The following is an 18504-nucleotide window of genomic DNA, read 5'->3' on the forward strand; positions in this document are numbered from 1 at the left end:
ACTATTATTACTAGCTAAGGTGGGACAAGGTGAGTCTCTTCTGCGGCTGAGAGCAACGTTAACACGTGCTGGCTTGGCTAAGACTGCCGAAGTCGCTTGTCGTAGCTCGAAGCTCTAATGTTGGTCTTATGTTGTTTTGACTTGGCGGGGGAATAAATTACCCTTACTTACCTGAAACTGAGATTGGCCTAGTAGGTCAACTACGTCGCTATTGAACGACGTAAACTTGTCATACAAAAACGCGTCGTAGCCTTGTGGGCGCCTTACTTTCATTAGACTTATCTATACCTAGTAGTTGTTACTAAGACCGCAGGTACCGCACATCGTATGATAAATTTCTAATGGAGCTAATATTGATATAAGCAGTACGAAACCTTCGTATTCTAGTTCGCCTTCAGCTGAGCTTCAGATGTACTAAGATAGCATTGTGCGACAGGCTCGCAATATCCTGCCATGTTTATGGGGAGCATTGCCGTCGTCTGGATCCGGTCGTTGGGGATGCGGCCCCCATGATTAGCTGATATGCGAGGCTCAAGGACTTCTGACCAACCATGTTCCTTTCCTCAACCTCTTCCCTGCGGAGTTCCTTGTTTCGCGACGAAAAGATCTCTGAATCCGAAGGCTCGAAGGTTTACTTTGCCGCGAATATCGGACCCGGCATTGGTGCTCTGAGTCGAGTTCCCAGGAAACCCCACGTCGGTCTAGGATGCTGCCAAGGGAGACATCGCGGATCATACTATGCATATTTGGCAGGCCTGTTCGTTTCCAACGACACATAACCAACCAGATCACACGACAAGGTGTTCGCATACTTACCGCTATCGTCTTCATTTGGACGGCGGTCTAGTCCAGGGTCTTGAACCCCCGTACATTATGTTTCTCCCCTCATAGGGCGGACGGGCGCTAGCTAGGTTTGATGTTCTTCGCTCAACCCCATACTATGGAGGGAAGTCAGGCGACTTCAAATGAGAGTTCGCCCTACCTTCACGAGACTAGTCTAAAGCGCCATGCACCAGCGTTACACCTATTGCAGATCATCGTCTAGCGGCACAATCGAACGATTTTTCGTAAAGCCATTCTGCGATAGCGTAAATCTAACACCTTGCGCCGGGTTGGGTCCGGCACTCTCGGTGATAGATACGGGTGGCAGATCTCACACCTTCTCTTACCTTTTCCCGGAGCGTCGGGTCTTCATAAACCAATATGTTATGCGCACGTCCGCTCTTTAATTAAGTACGGTAGTTATAGCTTACCCTTGCCTATAATTCCGCACTCATATACTCTTGGTAAAGAGGGTAAAATATTGCTTACCTGCCGGAAGAGACGCTGCTGTTCCACGAAATAGGTCTTAATCGTAAGCGCTGCTTCCTGACGCCCCTGTTTTGCAGACGGTATATTGGCCTTGGCGCAATTCCTTCATCCGCGTTCAGCCTTTCGCTTTACGTGGCGAGCATTGGTTGCCGGAAGATTGATTCCCTTATTTGGAGACTAGCAATATGTTTTATGGGATTTCGATGTCTTGTCGGGACCGAGTGAGGAAAGTTACATTCTGTGACAGTGCCTGCGCCCACCCGTCTAGACACCGAGCGAAGTTTTGTTAAAATCGATTTTTTCGATATATATGCTGTTGGGACGATATGGAACGCGGGCTCGTTGGCGATAGACTCATCTTGGTCTCTCGAGACCCGGCGGATTCAGTGTTGGAACGGACGAATTCACAATCGGCGGCAATGTTTTCTGTTGGCCAGGTGGACTTCCTAGCAGTGAGGACAGAGTAGCTCTACTACGCTCTACGACGAACGACGATATCGCCCTTCCCTTGCTTCTTCTCCTAGGTCTACCCATGGTACGGCCGATATCCGCGGATATGAGGGGATTTAGCTATGGACGTGGCGTGTTAGGCGGCCCGATAATATTTGGAAGAGAATATTCGCTCAAACCATCGCTATCGGAAGGAATATTAGTGTGGGAAGCAAGAAAGGGGCGCGCCTAGCAAATTTGTTGACGAGTGTTGTCATCCCACTTGTTAAAGGGATAAGCATCTACTGGGTTTTGATGGTTTGCGTCACCACGTTAAATAATTAGGTAATGGTGAAGAAGCATCGGTTGCCTCACCATTAGCTTCCAGGCCAGATAAAGGGAAACCGATGACCAAATGACACAGACAGTTCCAACATGGTGCCGGTGAGTCTTTAGGGGGGAGGAGGGAAGTCTTTGCTCAGTTGCTGAGCTTAGATGGTCAAGCAGTTCAGCTTACAACCTAGCCTCTTCAGCCCAAAGTCGTTAAACATCATCCATGGATGTCTCAGATGGAAAATGCTAACAGAGACAAGCATTAGTGTGCTTAGAAGACCTGTGCCTTGTCGTGGCGAAGAACACCTTAAACAGAGCAGGTGGACTCGATCGAACCAACTGCTCTGAACCAAACCCTGACTCCGCGGAAACTGCCTACACATAACACGACCGGGAATGCGCCGTATGCTCCTCCCACCATCTAAGCACATTAGGACTAGCACGCTTCGTTCAGTATCAAACTTAACCCAATACCCAGCACTCGAAGTTCCTCCTCGTTTCCACTCAGGTACGACACAACGCAGCCTTGGTATACCAAGACGTAGTGACTACATATCTACGCACAAGCATGAGAGAAGAGGCATACATCATACTAAGTGTGGTGAAAAGGGGTTGCGAACTGAAGCAGCGTCGCTGCGTAAATTTGCTAAAGCACCTATCCGCCCAGCCGTCCATCCATCCATCCGTACCTACGCCACTGTGCGTGCGCACGCAGCATGCTTGGTTTCTGATAGCCAGCCAGCCCGACTCCGTTCCTCGCTCCTCGGTATATGCAAACTGCTCTGCCGTATGAAACCAGCAACCGGACTAGGCCGACCCGTCCCTCGTCCCATTCCACCTCCCCATTTCCGGTCCGTTACACATTAGGTCTTAAGCTAAGTAGGTAGGTAGTAAGATAGGAGCATCTAGTACTGGTGGTTTTACATTTGGGGAAAGAAAGAGAAAAGTAAAAGTAACAGTAACAATAATAGGCCACGTAGTAGCAGCGAGTATGAGAGACGGAGACGAGAGGAAAAGAAAAGATAGAGGCGGGAAAAGAAGTTGATAGATACGGAGTGATATAGATATGAGCATGAATATTGGATGTGAATAGATGCTTTCTCTCCTTCTGGATGGATGTGAATCGAGGTGACCGTCTAAAAAATCGCTAAGCTGCTATAAATTACGATGACAGAGGAGACAGACAGGAAAAAAATATAGCAAGGAAAAGATAATAAATTTGTTCCACCGCCTCTTCCTTCCTTTTCCTTTGAACACATCCATATGGCGTTTTGGACGCCCCGAAACGCGGTAGATTCGGTCGATTTGCGCTTTTCCATCAGCCAGAACAGAACAGGAAGAAGAGAGTATAAGTGAGGCGCTGGAGGTAAAAAACGACACGACAAGAGAGGTATATGGGATGATCCAGGTCCAACCAAAAAATCACACCCTTCAAAACCATAAGCCCCTTCGCCCCTTTTCTTCCCTCTTGCTCGTTCGCCTGCCTGCCTGCCTGCTTGCCGGACTCGCCTCGCTTCTTTCCGTCCCATATGCCACGCACCCCGACCCTTTGCCCTACTGCGCCCCGCGAAAGTCGAAAACCCGTTCCAAGTACTCCGTCGCTTGTTTTCCCTCGCCCCGTCGCAATGTTGTGATGATGAATCCACCAAAAGGAAAAAAATAAATAAAAAAAGATATGAAAACAAAGGATGTGAAACGACAAAGAGACCTTCTTTGAAGATAGATGCGCCGATCGAATGGGAAGAACGCTGATTCGATGCTAAACAAGTTTCAGGGATGCCAATATGTGTGCGTGTGTGTGTGTGTGAAGAGGCCGTTCTCCTATTTTTTTACCCCAACCAAGATCAAATGCCAGCCTCTTCAGAATGCTAGATGCTTTGTGACAACCACTGGTAAGCCCCGGTATCCAACCAAATGTACCAATATACCAGCCGGCCTGAGCTCCCAGAGAAACGAAGGATCCAAAGTGTATATATGCCCTTCCGCCGTCTGACACCGATCCTAGCCCTTTTTTGTCGCCAAAAGTTGGTTTTTTTTTTCGGACAATGCAATGATATCGCTTTTTAGTATGTTTTTAAAGATGCGGATAGGTTTGTGCCAGGTAGATAATCGTCTTTTCTTGACCATGCTGTAGATATAGAACAAGGACCGATACATAATACAACCGATTCGCCCTTCCCTGACATAGGTTCCACAATAAGCTCGTCCAGTATGAGTATGCTGATAGAGACAACCTAACTCGTATTCACAGACGTATCGTTTGTTCTAATCTGTTCGAGCCGGAGACAGGGAGACGGCAGTGCTAAGTGACGATCGCCGTAAAGTAGAAAAACGTAATGCTGATGACCCGCTAAAAAAGTGAAGTGAAACAAACACCGAAAGATGCCTCCATGACCACCAAGTCTTGAGTAGAACACCGAGATAACTCTAAACTCCCAGGCAACTAGTAACCACACGGTGGCTCGCTCAGGGGAATCATTGTGATGAAAAATATCGACGCCGACGCTTAAAAAAAAAACCATGCACTACCACCATCCCCATTTGCAAATGCCAGTACATATGCAGCCATTAGCCAAGTTATCCCGTAGTTAAGGATCCAGAGTAAATGCGATAGGTTTCGACCACTACCTGTCGAACGGACGAGGTCCCGTGAGAATCAGGAGCGCCGTTTACTCAATGTTCCCATTTCGAATGTGTTAATCCATAACGCCAGTGATCAATCCCTGAAACACACAATGCATGCACCTAAGTTTGATTCGGTAATTATCTATCGTCCCATCATGTAGGGTGGGAAAGCTGAGGCAGAACCGTTCACCGCTGGAGAGGAACCACCAGCTGAGAGCGGTCCACTAAACAATGGACTGCTCCATACGCCACCGTTAGTACTTGGGAAAGACCCCCCAGAATATGGAGTGCCCGCGCTGCTGGGAACCGAGGATCCCCCGTTATAGATGCGACTCAGACCCGGAGGAGCCGCAAGGCCTGGCGGGGGGCCGTTGGCGCTCGTGAAACCGTTACCGGGTCCAGCCATCATACCATTCATGCCCGCCATAGACCCGGGGCCTGTCTGGCCTGGAGACTGACCCGAACGAACACCCAAAGGATTCTTAGAAAAGCTAAGGCGGATGCCTCCCTTGACACTGTTATGAAGGGGTGTGCCGTACAATTCATGAAGAGCTTTAGTAGCAAATGACACGTCTTCAAACTCAACGAAACACATAGGACCATTCTGCTTGGTGCGGAAGCAGAGACGCTTGTAGCCTCGTTGCTTAGAAAACATAGCTTTTAGCTCCTCCTCAGAAGTGTCGATCGGAAGGTTTCCAACGTAAAGCGTGTTGCATGGAGGGTTCTGATCGGCGGGGTTTACAGGAGGAAAGTTACTATGTCGCTGGTAATGCTGATTGCCCATCTGGTAGTTCATCGAGTGACTCGCGCCGTTCATCACCGTCGGGGACATGGTATTTCCGTGCGCGGATAGAGGAGTTATGCTCGGGTGACCATACTGTGGCAAAGATGCTGGTCCATTGGCGGTCGTATTAAGAGATAAGTTAGCCATGCGACTGATAGGTAGCTGCGGAGCCGTGGCTCTCCGCTGTTGTGTCGCGCCATTCTCGGCGTACGCAACGGGGTCTTTTAGAAGCTCGCGCGTCTCATCATCCTCTGCAGCATCGTGGCTAATGAGGGTCTTGCCGGATATGCGCGTGCGCTCAGTAAGGTGGTTGCCGATCGGCGACTGTGGCGAGAAGAGGCTCTGATAATGTGCGCTAGATTCGGGATTTGGTAGCTCGTTACTCCCGTATATACCATTCATAGGGGGCGAAATATTCTCCAGAGATTGGAACGTCCCATTAAACCGAGAAGATTGACGCGATGCCGCCCCCGAAGATGTGGTCGATGAGGGGCCACTAGATGGGGCCGAAACTGCAGATTCGATTGGGTGTCGTCTCGACGTGGTTGGGCTGCCGGATACGATCTCGACGATTAATTCGATATCACTTGAGCCAATGGACTTGCCATGCAACGTATCTTTGGCCTGATGTGCTCCGTTGGGAGTCTTGAATCTCACAATCGCGGACCGAAAGCCTGGATCTTCCGACTGTTCCATAGATATCATCTCGATGTCGAGCAATTCCTGCGAGAAGATAAGCATCAGACGAACCTTTTCATCGGTAGTGTCGGCAGGAAGTCGGCGAATCAAGATGGTTGAGACAGGTGAGGGCGTTGTCGCATAAGGCGTGCCGACGGGCTTGGTGGTCGCATCACGATCGAAAGGATTAATAACAGCGCCCATGGACAGCGGGTAGGGCGATTGAGCGGATACAGCTGCAGACCTAAAAGGTTGCGATTGAGGGAGAAAACCAGGCGCAGCCATGGCTATCTTGGTGGCAGCGGCCGTGGTGGGAGGAAAAGGACTCGCGCGGGTTGACGACAAAGGAGGCGAGAATGCAGAGGATTTAGCTGACGTATGTGAAATCACACCCGGGGTATTCAAGTCCACATTCATTGCTTAGTTATGCATGCAATTAAGTCACCCTGCGAGAGGTGCCTGAATTTTAGGGACCCTATGATAAAAAGACTCGGACGACGATCGCGCTGATCGTAGGACGATAGAGAAAGTGTCGCAGACTTGCGTCGGGTTGGATTTTTTTGGGCTTTGTGCCTTTTTGGCGTGATGCGACGGGTTGGCTCAGTTGGTTCAGCAGGCACAAAATTGTGGATGCGCCCACAGGATTGCGGCGCGCGGGATGAGTAGGTTGGGAAAAGATTAGGTGTGTATTACTAGTCGACGCGATTGTCGGTTTACTGAATACTCGATTGTCCAATCTTGGGTTGGAGTGACGACGGCGACGCGACTTGGTGAGAAAAATGGAGAACAGTTGCGATGTCTGGGAGCCGGCGACGCGCGATAAGACAGGACGGGATGGAGGAATGCGAATTGCAGGTTGCAGATTGCAGTTCGCCACGAAGACACATAAAAAGAAAGAAGGCGTCGAGCTAGGTAAGTAGGCAAATAGAAACGGGTAAAGGATAGTTTTAGGTAGGATAGGTGCAAGTAGGTAAGTATGTAAGTAGATAGAGAAGTATTTGGAAATAATAATAATAATATTGAGTTTGGGGGTTGGAGAAAGAGACAAGACTGTTTCTGGGTGCAGGTGCAGGCGCAGGTTCAAGTTTAGTTCAGGTTTAGGTTGGTGGGATGGGGTATTGGGGGGGCGTGGGAGCAAAAAAGAAAGGAGGAACCCTGCAACCTTTCAATTCTCTCTTTGGGCTGCTTTGTGTTGTCGTACAGTAGAAGGGCCTGTCTCGCGCAGGGGTTGTAGAGAGTAAGAAGATGGGAAAAAAAGAAAGGAAAAAAAGAGGGTAGAGGGTTTATGGGTTAGAGGATGAAAAAAGTGCTCCAGGGCTGCTCCTGATTTGGCCAGTGATAGATGGATGGACGAGGATAAGGGTGGTGTCTAGCCCTTGAAATTTCTCGATTGGACTGAACATGGAAGTACTGAATGGCTAATGGGTGGGAAAAAGTATGGGAACATGGGGACGTTGAAGTGTGGATGGGCTGGATGGGTAAGTGGGAAGAAGTTTGACTGATCACTTTAGAGCTTATGAGTGGTCAATGGTCTTTTCGGATTGTTTGGACGCTGCCACTCTGCCACTTTCTAGTACGAATATTGGTTGCTTCAACTATTCGTACTCCGTACATACATATACGCATATACCCATTAAAATACCCAAACATTATCCAGGTTTAGGTAGGTAAGATCCCTACACTAGGTACTCTGCAAAGGATATCTAGGATACCATAGGTACCTGTACCTCGGCGCCGTATTTTATGTAGGTACTTAAATATACTCTAAACTATAAGATCATTGATCTCAGGTAGGTACATATGTAGTTACCGGCCGAGCTTTTCTTTTAGTTTAAGGTCATTCATTTATCCTATAGGACGCTAAACCAAAAAGACTTAAAACATAAAACGTTGCAATATCAGAATAGGACATGGGCCAGGGCAAGAAAAGAATATGTAGAGCAGTGTGACAAAGTAAAGCGCAGGCCACTTACGTGACAATGACAGTTTCTTCTTGCCTACTAGGTACCTAAGGTAAGCTGAAAAGCAACAATTTAACGTGTTAGGTAGGGTCAAAAGGGTGTAGCGACCAATGGATGTAGAATAATACCCAGGTTGTTGATAGGCGACCTAGACCCTCCATTATGGAACTCGGGACAGGTGCACGCTAGAGGAGCACGCTAAGCTAGCTTGCTAGTCCCGGAGACGCATTTGCATTTGCAGCGTGCACGCCGACGCGCCGCTACCTAGGAAGAAGCAGCTAATTGCCGGGGGACGAAATGTGGGTGTGGGTGTGGATGGTGGCAGTGTCCTTGCAGCTTTTTTTGAGACCTTGTTCTAAGGTTCTCTCTTTAAACTGCAAGCAGCAACAGAAAAAGACGGTTTGCGGGTAACGACCGGGGTTAGTGCCTTTTTTTCAACACTCCATGCTCCATTTCTCCAAGAGAGCTCTTTAATGAATTTGATGACAGGCACCAATACACCATACTAGGTACGCATCATACCTTCCTTACCTACTAGCACCTTGTGTACCTGAGTACGATACGTACCGTGGCTGTTGGATGAAATGGATGCATGTGTACCGAAGTACTGAAGTAAGCATGTACCTTATGTATTAATTCGACATTTCGATTCGCTACCCTTGCCCGTTCCCCACATTCTCCCATTCGTTCCCATTCGCTAATGTCTAACAACGAAACATAAGACGAGTGGATGGGGAGACGGTTTGTGTGATATTAACGTTGACTAGCGCGAGATGCATCCGAAAGCTAGCAAGAAAGGGCTCGAAATGGACAACACGATCGAGATGTGAGATGTGTGTAGTTGCGTCGAGGTAAAGGAAACCTGCAATGCTTCCCATACTTAACCAGCCTATACCCCTATCTTGGCAAACCTCCATCAATGTCGAAAATGCACACTGCCTCGTTACGAATCATCCATAGTCCTTAGATATGTAGGTGTGGAAATATCTTTCTACACAAATGTGTTTATCCCCGCCAACACCGACAAGCTGTTTAGAGCCCGGGAAGGACAAGACAAACACATGCCATGTGGGTATCCAGTGATAATAGATTATTGTCGAACCCGAGACATCTTTGCTAAGCCCGGTAGTAGATGAAGGCAGATCGAAAGACGATGATGGACTTTCAATGCGAATGGCATTGACGGAGCTTGAAATTACGGTCTGAAGTTCAAATCAGATGTATATAGTAATGAAATTCTGCAGATAGCCCTAGTAGTCACATTTGCTGCTTATGCACCATCGTGTCACTGACGCCATGTAGGCCAGGCTGGGTATGGAAAAACGTGCTTGAATAACCCATGCCGCAGCAAGTGCAAAATGAATATGCTGGGCTGATTGATGATTGTCTAGAACCTTTTGAAGATTCAAGTCCATTCTTGACGACCCACACAAGAGAACCACCCCCCCATTGCCCCCCTCTTCATAGCCTTCTCTTGTACTACGATACGCTTGGACTATCGTACCAATCAGAGAGTCACTGCGTAAAGTGACCGGTGTGATGGGAAAAACCGGGGTGATACCGAGGTTTTACGTAGGAGACTCAGGGCATGATGGTTCGGTACAGTACCGAAGATCTCATTTGGGGATCAAGATCGATCAAGGTGAGCAGGGTGAGCTAGAAAGGCCTTGACCAGATCCACAAACTGTCGAAACCGTGCTTCACCGACTGAATCCCAGGCCAAGATAGATACATACTCACGAGGATAACCTACCAAGGCGCGTAACGGCTATAGGTACCGATTTTGGGCAGTGAAATTCAACAGCATTGCTTGCCAAGTGTGTATGGCCTCAAATCTGTCTCCTCGTGATGAGCAACGGTAGTCCGGATGTTTCAACCGCGAAGATAAACTCTCAAGGCACCTCGGCGCGTCGTGTAGTAATTCATTTTGGCAAGACGTTACAATGTTGACATTACCGGCAGATTCTTCTATATTTCCCTTTTATATCAAGGATATACGTTTCCGGCCGATGTGGGACACTTTGTTCCCTTTGCCAACTTAGGTAGGTCATTGGTAGACTGCCAAGTATGTGCAGATATCTTCTAAACAGGTGTTTATGATTTTTTTCGACTTAGGTGCGGTGTTACCAAACGACCCGACATCGAGGACCCGGGTTGCAACTCCGAACCTTGACTCGGATATCTAGCGAGATATTTTTAATCAATACCTACCTACCGAATGGTATAAGGCGTGCCGGACTTCCAATGGAAATCCGGTTAGAAAAGGCTATATCCGAATTGTCTACAAGCCGTGTCTATCCAAAAGTTAGTTCTGTCGCATAGGTAGGTAGATAGTAAAATATCAAGGATGCATTCCAATCCGTACATTATCAAGATTCAATATCTATGTTGCATTTATCAGACCGACCGGTGAGGATCAGGCAACAAGGCATCAAGAATTGAAGATGGAGGAGTGGATCTCCGCGCTGGACGGCGAGGGCTGTGACTGGTGAAGAGATGACGGGGGGCTAACCATGCAATGCAGATAGCTGAACGTAGCCCGATGCTACGTAAAACTCTTTGTCTAGTACGTACCTATCCCCACCGTCGTCTTTCAGACTCACTTATGACAAGTCTTGGCTCCTTCAAAAAAAGGGCTCTGGATGAATTGTGGAGGATCATCGACTATCGTGTACCCAGGCACGATACGATAGGGATGAGCACTAGATGTGGGATATGTCGATTAGCACAAGCGTCGATCAAGTGAAGCTAGAGCTAACTACCTGGTCACCTCACGCAATAGGTAGGGAGGTCTCATTGTACGGGTCAAGAGACATCGAAGAAGGTTTCGCTTTGAAGAATATAGAAGCTTGGTTCAGCCGAGTCCCACACAACTTTCCTCAGTACGCGTGGTTAAGTTTTCTTTGTTCGGATCTAATGAGTAGACTCGCAGCTAATTTAGATTCAAAACGGCCAGAGTAAAGAAAGATCTTTGTGTTGTGTTTTTGGTGTCTCGTACGAGTTGATCAAGTCATGGAACCGACGCGACCCTCAGCCGTGTACCAAGGTAGTATCTTGACAGGTAGGTATTTATTTCCAACGCGACATCACTCAGGCATCGTTTCCGTGGGGTTAGGAGGATAGATAGCCTTTCTATTTATGATGCGACCTAAGCCATTCCTCCAAATGATATCTCAGATATGTCGATGCTTGCCTCACTATGTATTTACTTCGTATGGACATTTTATTCATCTACACAGTTGTGCAGGTAAACAGGGTATGCTAGGCACATGCATCGTACCTGGTAGTGGGGAGTACCTACCTAGGTACCTAGGTATCTGGTCAATATAGTGGAGCACACATATGTAGTTCTCCATTTTTCTACATTTCAACCCTGGAGGCCCACTCTTGCGCTCGTGCTATGGATTCGTGCCGCGACTCTAGACGCTTTTCAGCCTTAGCGGCTTTTCTCAGAAACGCCATCTCTTAGTCTTGCAATCTTGAAGGCAATTGCGTGTTGCCAATGCGACACCTTCCACCCCTCCATCCTCCATCATGGATGTATGTACTAGGTATCACTAACGAAACTCGGGATAAACGCGAACCTACAAACTTCATCGTCTCATCTCATCCTACATGCATACCTACCTACCTACATACTATGTATGTATTTAATATATATGCAAATATATTATATGGTCGCACTCCATCTTACCACCTCATCATCGACGATGAGCATACGATCTAATAAAAACTGCATCTTTGCTATCGACATCGACTTTCATTAGCTGCCAGATGTATTGCAGCTGTTGCGCTAAAATAGCAACAGCAACGGCCAGAACTAGGCCAGGAATACCCCGACAGTCCATATTACCCATGCCACCGCGGCAGACATAACTTCATACGCACCTTGATAGTCTTCAGATCTGCATGATCTAGCATGCTTCAAAACGACCTTTTCGAATAGCTTCTCTTGTCCGTGGCTAGCGTGAGCTTTTTGGCTGAGCTGCCCTGATGAACAAATCAGCTGACTATGCCATCTCATCCTCCCGGCATAGCTTAGTTTCGGTAGAGGCAAAGTATGAACATCTCTATTGGCTAGATCACACTATGATCTTGCTTTTTCGGGGTTTCAGATCGGAATATGAACATTTCGGTCACCCGTCGTTGAAGGTTTTCGGGCGCGGCAGCGATCTCTCGATCAGATATCCGAACACATACATATGCCATGGATGTCGCATGTTCTCGAGCCTTCTGCGACAACAATTGGAACCCTCGCTGGTCGCCCTGCGAAGCTGCGAACTCACGCAAACCGCTGAACCTTGCAATCCATGATGGTGGGTGGGTATAGAGACATCAGCCTCATATTCGAATGGACACGCAGCGCATATCCAGCCTGCTTTGATAGTGTTTTTCTCGGCGTTCGTCCTGCTGGGTAAGGCGGCTTTATCGTAAAATATGCATGGTTGGGTTACACGGCATGTGCGCTCTCTTGTGAAGAGGCACATTGAAAAATGACATCTTTCGACCCTTCAGCATGCTAGAAAACACCACGTAAGTGATGGATGGGTAGCTTGAGACAATAAATGGAACGAGTCCCGATTCGTGCTTCTTCCAAAGCACCGTCGTGCCTGGACTAGAAGCTTGACCACGAGGTATTCTACTACAGTACAAATGTAGACCCGACTTTCGAGACCGGTCATCTACTGACCCCCCGACCCCCCAGCAGGGCACGTCTATATACCCTCATGCAGGAGAGATGCAACGCAATATGTGGACGACACGCATACATCTACGCCCCATCAGACGCATCTCGACTGCTCGAGTAAGCAATATGGGCCCCTCGATGGGGTTTAATTAATCGAGGCACTGTAGTTGCATCCAGTGCCATTCACCAAGCTTAGGCCAATGGATTATGCATTCTGCGGGGATTATCTCATTCGTCGAAACGGCAGATGCCCCCAGCCTCATGCATGGCGCCATTGGGAGCAACATGGTGGTCTAATCCCTATCTACCTATTACAGCCCATTTCGGAGCCACATACGTCTCGTAGGGTGCCTTGAAACGAACAAAGGGGCTTTCCCGTATGGGACGACCTTCGCGAATTTGCATATCTTGCCAACTTTAAGAATAAACTGGGAATTAGTGCTATTATGAATCGATGCTAGAATCGTCTAGATGCTAAATATGCTAAATATTTAGAACAGTCTTCCCGGCGCCCCGGAAACTTGCTGCTGACCGCAGGAGTCATCCTTGTCAAATCTCCAGAGGAAAAAGTAAAGAAAAGGCTTTCGGGGAATCCTTTAGCATGTATAAACGGCGAAAGCCTCTAATTTAACAAGCGACCGACTCATCGGTGCCGTCCACTGCCGAACCGGGCTGACTGCATATGAAGTAATGCGCAAACCAGATTTCGATTCTCTTAAAAGATACAGGGGATTCCTAGCTACGAAACTTCGGAAGATTCGACTCGTATCCTTATACTAGGTCCAAGCTTCTCCCGGCAAGGCTACCTGTTGGCTAATGAAGCATTACTCCTGGCGAACAAAATCTGCAATCCGGTCCTCTGAGCGCAAGCGCGATGGTTGGGGGGGAATGGACTTCATCAGCCCTTTCATCGGAGAAACGAGGTTTTGCTGAGATTGAAACACGTCTATCACTTGTCACCGACACACCGATGTACCGATGCACTGCCCAACACAGCATAGCCCAACGACCCCCACGATGTTTTACTACCAAATAATGCCCTCTGAGACCTCAAATGTCTAGAAATCTTCCAGATCGACGTCTTACCTAGGTAGGTACCTAGTAAGGTCTCAATCGGTAGTCTGCTCGGAAAGGCTACGTCTCACCCAGCTTATCACCAACGAAGGACATTGGTCTAATAGAGATCAGTACACCCCCGCTCACCGACAGATAGCCTCATTAAACGGCGATAAACTTGCGTTTTACCTTGGACACATTCGACGATTCCGAATCGCATCACCACGAGGACAAATCACGGCGTCCTTTGCTCAAACAGGATGTTGAAGGAACAAAGTCATTCCTAAACATGATACCATATTCTCGGGAAGAGGGTCTAGGGCTCCAGCGTGGGATCGCTTCCATCAAATATGGCAAGTCGTGAAAGCTTTGTGTGGCCCCTTGCTTAGGCCCATGTCCGGGTACTGATACCCGGCTCGTGCTAATGAGTGCTATTCGCATACGGTTACTCCATACGCGCCTCGGCGTCTTTCTGGAATTAATTCTCGAACGAGCTAGCTACCTAATCCGGTCTGCTCGGCGTTCTAGGCGCAACGGCGACAACCGTCTACCATTGCGGTTCCTCATTTCTAAGAACGCGAGGCGTCCGTACACGTGCATCTGATGCTTGTTGCCTGTAAATCAACCGTGGATGCCGAATCAGTACATGGATATGTTCGTAGGGCAACCCAGCAAGGTGGGCGACTAGCCATCCGGCAGACCCTTTAATGATCGAGGGGAGTGGCGGTGGCCCGCGTGCTTCTGAAGTCACATGTTTCCTGCTGCATTTTACATCCGTGCTCGATGCCAATGCCAGTCAGGCACCAAGTACGTACAGTACATTTCAAAAGAGGGATGTTCATAGATCGTCACTTTGCAGCAGTGAGACCTAGAGCTAATGTACACGGCTACTACCGCCCATCGTAAGATCAATAGATGCTAGTCCGAGCAGAATATGTAGAGGAGGTCAGCAAAGCATGACAACAACATACGTAGCACTTTCCAAGCTTTTCAACTACCGAGATCTACGCCGCTGTCCAGATCTGATCTACTAAGATTTCATCGAAAAAGGGGGTGGCGATCCGAGCACTGCCATCAGGGCCGTGCAAAACCTTTGGTCAAACCAGAGTTCACCATTGCTTGGTCCCTTAAACTAAGCCTCGAGAGAAACACAGTTTCATCTCTTCCCGCTCCACCCCCGCATTCCCCGAGACCAAGCGGCCCCGAATCTAACGTCTTGCGTTCTACATCTCCGTAGGTTGATCCCGCCCTTTCCGGGTTGCTATCCATTGTCTTCACCGGCTCTATGGCGAATACGAAGTCGAATCGACGCATCTAGAACGTTACGTGTCGTATTTCTGTCGTCGGCGGTATAGCAAGTAAAACGTAAGAACCCTTATGTATATGCCCGACAGGCATGAAGAGACTACACGACGGCTTCAACGGATCTCCAATCGACGCAAGTCGAGCCAATATGCCGTGTACTTATTCGAAACTCGATAGTGATCCGCTTTTCTAGTACGTACCAAGCAACCTATTCCAGCCCCCCAGAAATTATGTAGGTGTTGATTTATTCTCCGACGAGATGGAGGCGATCGCAGAGATCATTAGGTAATACATAAAACAGTTGATAATCGAATACGTAGACCCTGCCAAGACATAATCAACTCCACTTGTTTTCTATTTGAGGAATCCTGGCAGTGCCAAGACTATGCATGTTGAGGTTCTTCGCTTATATAGACGTTTATATCACTAGTAAACGGTTTCGAATAATGGGTGGTGAGTCGCGTATGTTGGAAGCTTATAATGGCAGCTTATGCTGAACAGCTAGAGTAAGTAGCCCCTTTGAATTTCCCTTTCTCTTCATTTCCAAGGTATCGATCCAAGCTCAGACATAGGTAGGTAAGTTGAGCTGAAAGACGCAGCCAATTCAACATCAAACTGACGATGATCAAGTAGTGTAGCTTAGGTATTAGACCTCCAGCCCTAGCATTAAAACTGTGGACATACAGTTGGCGCAAGAGCATTCCAGACATGCTGGGCTAGACCACTCCAGCATAGCCCTTGGATAGTACTGTTCCTACAGGGCGATATAAGCTCTCGGATCTAATGGAAGGGTGGAACAAGGAGCTAATCTAGGCCCCGTGTTCAAAGGTCTATGATGTTGCCATCATGGTAATTTTTACCTAATCGTTGCCATGTGGGGCAGTGTCGTCGTACTAAGAGAAGGATGTAGGTACGGGACAGGAAACATGAGGTCTGGTGAGGTGAATGTGATAGGACTGATGCTATCTCAGGGGCTTAATTTGTTGAGAAGTCTTGGCCATACCAATACTTGTTGACTCATCTTTAGCCTAAGGGGGTTATACGTCGTTGCCTGATGAAAGCAGCAAACCAAACTAACGTGCAATAACACGCATTATTGGTATACACCGGGGTGATTCATGTCATCTACCAGATAGTGGGACGTAGGAATACTATCATTAAAGATTCGGGGGTTCATTTGCCGGTATAAAGGGGCTTTTAGATGTTTGTTGACATCCAAAGGGTAGAATATCTAGGTAGGTAAACCGACGATGTGAGATAGCAACAAGGTAGATTAAAACGTAAGGGCCAGCATGTGATATTGGAAATTTCATGCATTTTCTAGAAATACCGATTGCAATTGCCGCCCTTACTGTCTGTGCAAATGTCATTGCTATTACAGATAACGTAGAATATTTCCCTGTAGGCGAATACATTGACTCAAGACAAGGCTGTGCCCAGAATTACCTCAATAGAATGGCAATAGGAAATTTGGCAGTCTTTTTTACTTAGAGTTGTATGCAGTTTCTTGAAAACTTACTGAGGTAGAAAAGCGAGATTAAAGCTCAAGATATAAAAGTCTACATGAATATGAACACCATCGTGTATATTTTGAGCTACTAAAAAATTACCTGGAAACGTATCTACTTAAAAGCCGGCGTGATACGTGATGTTAATTCGAATTGAATTGAATACTTTGAACAATGCACTAGGGATAGGAACTTCGATGGTAATCTGGACTGAGGCAGAATGGCTTATGAACTGCCTTTAGTTAATTGCCGTAGATATATATAGAAACTTACCTCCGGAGAAAATGGCCCCTGATACTTTCATGCCACGTTGGTTATTCTAGGAAGCGCATGCTGATTGATAGCGCTGAGTTGTTGTATTATAGAACCAGAGCAGAATGGCCCGTGTGAATACCGCTACTACTTTTACCTGGTATACTATTCTTCAGCCGATACTTAGGTAAGGCTGTGGTTAATTTCTATCCTTGCTTGCTATCCCACATCTAATCATCAAGCGTCTCCCTTACATATAGTCTACCCCAGCCTCGACCCCTATTTGATTCGCACACTCACTAATTCCTTTAAAATAATGGCAGTGAGAACTATGTTAGATGCAGATATAATTTCCTCCCTGAATTCCATACCTCTATCACACGATAAACTATAGTACTATGTGAAGGGAGTTTACTATCTCAGCCTATGCTCGCTATCCCTCCTTTAGAGTCAATAATTTACCGGCACCTCCCTAGGTTAATCTTACCTATCTGTTAGTTGAACTTCAGACAACCACGACTTTAATAAAATCAATAGACTACATCAAGGAGCGGGGTTTGAGCATTTCATAAATTTCGGTGACAGATGTGAAGAGTTAACCCGTTTGGCGTCCCGGTGAGTATTGCTGCAGGGGATGATCCAACCTCCACCCTTTTATCACCACCCTAGTCCTTTCGAGAATAGGACCCTATAACCAAGGCCCAACAAGAAGCTCATTGTTAAACGCATGCGCATTCTCTTGGCAGGTCTTGACGATTCTCGGGGGATAGGAGCTCATTTGGTCTTTCTGTTTCCGGTCCACCTTTTCGTTTCTAATAGGTGCCTATTACTAAGACAATTTGCTAGAAAGATTTTGCTATGGAACCCGAATGTTGAGATTGATAATAATTCCTGAGAGAACCGGCAATTGGCCCCATCGTTAAAGTTACACGTGGATCAAGTGATGTACCAAACCACATCAATGAGTTTGTCAAGTATCTAATCCTTCCTTCCCCGTACAGAAGTCCAAAAAGGAAGTCGAGCCCTGATAGGTAGCTACGATACGTAAACTTGATGAAGACTGAAGGAGCTATGTAGTAGCTAACTAATGTGTAAATCGTAAGGTGCGGATTTGGACGAGGAAGGTGATACTATGTAGTCGTACTCTAACCTACCTAACGACGTCTCTCAGAGAGTTCCCCAAAATCTTGCAACTTTATTCAACATCGGTTGATAAACTCGCAGAATAATGATACGCTTAGCAAGCTCAAGGTCGGATCTTGAGAAGAGATCACATTGATATAATGTTCAGCGACGATATACACGGCTCGCTATATTTTGAACCGCCACACGATGTCTACAAAGATAAGAGTCGCCGTCGCGGCCGATCAACATCTCGACGTTCGACCTCCAATATCGATTCCACGCCTTTTACGCCGCCGCCAAACCCAGGCAGCTCTTGGATAGCTCTTCCAAGATTGTTTAGGAGGCCTGGTAAATATCTATTGCTTCTAGTCGCTGCCGTCGTATCAATCTCCTTTTGGTACCCCTTTTCAGGGATATCTGTGGGTCGCGTCAGCCGCTTTACAACCCACG

At 47.4% G+C, this 18504-nt stretch overlaps 2 protein-coding genes across 2 annotated transcripts; both read right to left on the bottom strand.

The window, feature by feature from the left end:
• Window positions 1–2716: 2716 nt before the first annotated feature.
• F4807DRAFT_222656 (uncharacterized protein) lies at window positions 2717–3699 on the bottom strand. Its single transcript, XM_047994078.1, has 2 exons — window positions 3255–3699; window positions 2717–3079 (listed from the first exon to the last, which is right to left on the bottom strand). The coding sequence occupies exons 1-2, from the start codon at window positions 3600–3602 to the stop codon at window positions 2930–2932; spliced, it is 498 nt and encodes a 165-aa protein (XP_047851278.1). The 5' UTR covers window positions 3603–3699; the 3' UTR covers window positions 2717–2929.
• Window positions 3700–4840: 1141 nt separating this feature from the next.
• On the bottom strand, window positions 4841–6445 carry F4807DRAFT_453293 (uncharacterized protein; the record flags this gene model as incomplete). The annotated part of the gene is made up of 1 exon (XM_048000438.1): window positions 4841–6445. One exon carries the CDS (start codon window positions 6443–6445, stop codon window positions 4841–4843), a length of 1605 nt encoding a protein of 534 aa, XP_047851279.1.
• Between the last annotated feature and the right edge of the window lie 12059 nt (window positions 6446–18504).

The sequence above is a fragment of the Annulohypoxylon truncatum genome (genome assembly GCF_022578515.1).
Source record: "Annulohypoxylon truncatum strain CBS 140777 unplaced genomic scaffold F4807scaffold_32, whole genome shotgun sequence".
In the NCBI taxonomy this organism is placed as follows: domain Eukaryota; kingdom Fungi; phylum Ascomycota; class Sordariomycetes; order Xylariales; family Hypoxylaceae; genus Annulohypoxylon; species Annulohypoxylon truncatum.

Excerpts from the sequence above, each read along its gene's own strand:
- F4807DRAFT_222656 (XM_047994078.1), bottom strand. The coding sequence starts at position 3,602 with ATGGGACGGAAAGAAGCGAGGCGAGTCCGGCAAGCAGGCAGGCAGGCA. Across the intron at positions 3,080-3,254 it reads GCTATATTTTTTTCCTGTCT|GTCTCCGTCTCTCATACTCG; the intron begins GTCTCCTCTGTC and ends TCTTTTCCTCTC.